This window comes from Palaemon carinicauda, chromosome 11 (genome assembly GCF_036898095.1).
Source record: "Palaemon carinicauda isolate YSFRI2023 chromosome 11, ASM3689809v2, whole genome shotgun sequence".
Lineage (NCBI taxonomy): Eukaryota > Metazoa > Arthropoda > Malacostraca > Decapoda > Palaemonidae > Palaemon > Palaemon carinicauda.
This window is the reverse complement of record NC_090735.1, coordinates 125861648-125866647: the sequence shown is the minus strand read 5'-3', so window position 1 is coordinate 125866647 and position 5000 is coordinate 125861648. Positions and strand designations below refer to the sequence as shown.

Below are 5000 nucleotides of genomic sequence, written 5' to 3'. Positions count from 1 at the left end.
CATAATAGACCTTCCCTGAAACTGTGATAATTACAGTGAAAAAAAGACATCTGCATCTTTTTGTATTACTTAAAAAAAGAACTTGAGGCTTTGTATTGCGTTGTGTTGCATAAAGTATTACGGTTGGCCAACGTCCTTGGGAAGAAAAGGAACGTCTCCAGTGGTTTCGCAATTGATATGGCAGTGGCGATCACCTTCTATACACTGACAGTTTAAAAGTGAATTGGTTCGTTTGTTTGCACAAGCATAGTTAATTACTTGGAAGAAAAATGAATGGCAATGGAAGTTTTTACCCGGGCAACAATCGGATATTGCCCCCCGTTGGTCATGTGAGGTACGGCAGTCATGATCACTTCAACACGAGGCCTCGTCGATATGATGGGTGAGTTAATGAGTGAATAGTGTTCTTTCTCTCTCTCTCTCTCTCTCTCTCTCTCTCTCTCTCTCTCTCTCTCTCTCTCTCTCTCTCTCTGTGGTCTTAGAGTAATTTTCAAGTGAGTTACTGAGTTAATGTTTCCTACTTATAATGGAATAAAGGTTTTTGACTTTGACTCTCTCTCTCTCTCTCTCTCTCTCTCTCTCTCTCTCTCTCTCTCTCTCTCTCTCTCTCTCTCTCTCTCTCTCTGTGCATTTAGAATGATTTTCAAGTGTTGATTTAATGTGCTCTCTCTCTCTCTCTCTCTCTCTCTCTCTCTCTCTCTCTCTCTCTCTCTCTCTCTCTCTCTCTCTCTCTCTCTCTCTGTGGTCTTAGAGTCATTTTCAAGTGAGTTACTCTCTCTCTCTCTCTCTCTCTCTCTCTCTCTCTCTCTCTCTCTCTCTCTCTCTCTATGTGCATTTAGAATAATTTTCAGGTGATTTACTGGTTTAATGTGTCCTCCTCTGCTCTCTCTCTCTCTCTCTCTCTCTCTCTCTCTCTCTCTCTCTCTCTCTCTCTCTCTCTCTCTCTCTCTCTATCTCTCTCTCTATGGTCTTAGAGTCATTTTCAAGTGAGTTACTGAGTTAATATGTCTCTCTCTCTCTCTCTCTCTCTCTCTCTCTCTCTCTCTCTCTCTCTCTCTCTCTCTCTCTCTGTGGTCTTAGTCATTTTCAAGTGAGTTGCTGAGTTAATACGGATCTCTCTCTCTCTCTCTCTCTCTCTCTCTCTCTCTCTCTCTCTCTCTCTCTCTCTCTCTCTCTCACGGTGGATTTAGAATAATTTTATTGAGTTACTGATTTAATGTGTCCTCCTCCTCCTCTCTCTCTCTCTCTCTCTCTCTCTCTCTCTCTCTCTCTCTCTCTCTCTCTCTCTCTCTCTCAGGGTGGATATAGAATCTTATTTTCAGGCTTAACTAATCATTTTTTTCAGTTAAAGGTACAACACGAAACCAATGCTGTCTGAAACAAAAATATCTTCGAGAATAAACCTTATTTTCATTCTCTTGTGAACCTACAGTAATTTCCCAGCCACAAAGAGGACACCTATGAATGTTGGGAGGAAGGAGGTACTCCAAGGCAGTAATAAGTGTATTTACATCTTCCCATCCGGTTGCATTAATTATTGGGAATTTAGCAGGGGAAGATGTTGCTGTATTTGCAAGGTTTTTTTTTTTTTTTTTTTTTTTTTTTTTTTTTTTTTTTTTTTTTACCTGGAAAATGTCTCGCTTGAAATGATGATAATTCTACTAGGAAAATGTCCCTTGAAATGATGATGTCTTTACGAAGTAAATTTCCTTTGAAATGATAATAATTTTACTAGAAGAATGTCCTTTGAAATGATGATGTCTTTACAAAGTAAATGTCCCTTGAAATGGTGATAATTTTACTAAGAAATTGTCCTTTAAAATGATGATAATTTTACTAGGAGAATGTCCTTTGAAATGATGATGTCTTTACAAAGTAAATGTCCCTTGAGATGATGATAATTTTACTAGGAGAATGTCCTTTGAAATGATATCTTTACACAAAGTAAATGTCCCTTGAAATGATGATAATTTTACTAGGAAAATGTCCCTTGAAATGATATCTTTACAAAGTAAAGATCCCTTGAAATGATGATATCTTTACAAAGTAAATGTCCCTTGAAATGATGATATCTTTACCAGGAGAATGTCCTTTGAAATGATATCTTTACAAAGTAAATGTCCCTTGAAATAATGATATCTTTACAAAGTAAATGTCTCTTGAAATGATGATATCTTTACTAGGTAAATGTCCCTGGAAATGATGATGTCTTTACTAGGGAATTGTCCCTGGAAATGATGATGTCTTTACTAGGTAAATGTCCCTTAAATGATGATATCTTTACTAGGTAAATGTCCCTTAGATAATGATATCTTTACTTAGAAAATGTCCTTTGAAAGGATATCTTGCCGACTCTAATCTTTGCTTGTCTGTTTCTCTTCCATCATATTTGGTTGAAAAGATATTCTTTAACTTTTTTATTTTATTTTATTAGAAAATATACATTTACAATTCTTATATTTTTACAAAATCAATCAATCAATCACTCTAACCCTTCACTCCAGTAGAAAACTCTAAATCAATTAATCAATCAACCAATCACTTCACTTTACGTATTACGGTGATTTATTTTCTTTTGTCAAGAAGAAGAAGAAGAAGAAGAAGAAGAAGAAGAAGAAGAAGAAGAATAAAAGATTGGAGGAATAGAAATGAACGTGGAAAATAAGAAGAAATTAGAAGAAATAAGAAATACGTAATCGCTGAGAAAAAACAGCGCCAAATTTCCCTTATTTTTACCGCCAAGTTGATGTTCTGGTTGTGATTTTAATTCCCCTTATTTTTCCCGGTAAATTCATCTTCTGGTTGTGATTTTTTCTCTTGTTATAGAGATAAGACCAATGACATCACAACACTCACAACACTTTGGAGCGGTTGTGATTTTTTCTCTCGTTATAGAGATAAGACAAATGACATCACAACACTCACAACACTTTGGAGCGGTGTGATTTTTTCTCTCGTTATAGAGATAAGACAAATGACATCACAACACTCACAACCCTTTGGAGCGGTTGTGATTTTTTCTCTTGTTATAGAGATAAGACCAATGACCTCACAACCCTTTGGAGCGGTTGTGATTTTATCTCTTGTTATAGAGATAAGACCAATGACATCACAACACTCACAACCCTTTGGAGCGGTTGTGATTTTTTCTCTTGTTATAGAGATAAGACCAATGACATCACAACACTCACAACACTTTGGAGCGGTTGTGATTTTATCTCTTGTTATAGAGATAAGACCAATGACATCACAACTCTCACAACCCTTTGGAGCGGTTGTGATTTTATCTCTTGTTATAGAGATAAGACCAATGACATCACAACTCTCACAACCCTTTGGAGCGGTTGTGATTTTTTCTCTTGTTATAGAGATAAGACCAATGACATCACAACACTCACAACCCTTTGGAGCGGTTGTGATTTTTTCTCTTGTTATAGAGATAAGACCAATGACATCACAACACTCACAACCCTTTGGAGCGGTTGTGATTTTTTTCTCTTGTTATAGAGATAAGACCAATGACATCACAACACTCACAACCCTTTGGAGCGGTTGTGATTTTTTCTCTCGTTATAGAGATAAGACCAATGACCTCACAACACTTTGGTGCGGTTGTTATTGTTACGTCTTCTGATAACGAACTGTAGCCTTTCCTATAGTCCATTTCTTTTAGCGATGTATATTTGCACCGACTCGCAGCGGTGCCCTTTTAGCTCGGAAAAGTTTCCGGATCGCTGATTGGTTGGACGAGATAATTCCAACCAATTAGCGATCACGAAACTTATCCGAGCTGAAAGGGCACCGCTGCGAGTCGGTGCAAATATGCATCGCTAAAAGAAATGGACTATAGTGGCATAAGAAACTGCAATTTTCTGAAGCAGTGGGCTCTTATATGTTTCCAAAGACACATTTACGAAATAGAATAATGAAGATTAACCAAAATCAATAGAATTATTAAAATTATCGTCACTGGCATAAGGAACTGCAGTTTTGTGAAGTAGTGTCTTTTGTGTTTCAGAAAACACATTTACAAAATAGAATCATTAAAATTGATAAAAATCAATAGATTTATTAAAATTATTATTATTGTTACATTTGAGATTTTTTTGGGGGGGAGGGGTAATGCTTTCGGGTTGTGGTGGCCGATGTGGTAACGTCCCTAACTAGTGAACGCCAGACTAGAGTTCGAGTCCCGCTCAAACTCATCAGTTTATTTGGTCGCTGCAACCCCACCATCCTTATGAGCTAAGGATGGGGGTGTTTGGAGAAGCCTATAGGTCTACTTGCTGAGTCATCAGCAGCCACTGTCTGGCCCTCCTTGGCCCTAGCTTAGGTGGAGGGAGAGTGAGTTTAAGCGTTGTCACTCTCCCTTGTGTCGCAAGATACACCTCCTGTACATTGAAGGTTCAAATCTATTAAAACAGTACACCTACTTCAATCATCTTAATTACTGGGAAATTTTAATGTCAATTTTATATTTTTTTATATTTTCGTATTCTAATAAACATTACTTTTTCTCGTAATACCTTAATATTCCGTCTTTTTTTTTTTTTTTTTTTTTTTTTTTTTTTTTTTTTTTTTTTTTTTTTTTTGCAATGATGTATTATGATAAACATAATACCGTGAAATTACCATTAATTTATTAATTTTTGTAATTATTGCATTTTCTGTTTTAACATTTAGTTCACTTATTCTTCTATTTCCTTACCGTGGTATCCAAAATTTCTCCCATATGATAAAGAGTAAGTGTCTGGCTATATATATATATATATATATATATATATATATATATATATATATATATATATATATATATATATATATATATATATATATATATATATATATTTATTAAGAATGCAGCGTAAGATATTCAATTGGTTTCTTTCTCGTCTCTCTCTCTCTCTCTCTCTCTCTCTCTCTCTCTCTCTCTCTCTCTCTCTCTCTCTCTCTCTCTCACACAATTCTTTCTTTTCAAAATTTTCTTAACAATCTAAGAT

The 5000-nt window shown here is 35.8% G+C and overlaps 1 protein-coding gene across 2 annotated transcripts in view; it reads left to right on the top strand.

Annotated features, from left to right (window-relative positions):
• Window positions 1-5000, top strand: part of LOC137650186 (patched domain-containing protein 3-like) — a 204079-nt gene that overhangs the window by 110550 nt on the left and 88529 nt on the right. The window contains exon 2 of one of the 2 annotated variants that reach the window (XM_068383360.1): window positions 1-382. This exon is cut by the window's left edge and continues 14 nt beyond it. The exons of the other annotated variant lie outside the window; for it this stretch is intronic. Within the exon in view, the coding sequence (XP_068239461.1) occupies window positions 270-382 (113 nt within the window). The 5' untranslated portion in view covers window positions 1-269. The remainder of the gene's footprint in view (window positions 383-5000) is intronic. 2 annotated transcript variants of the gene reach the window in all.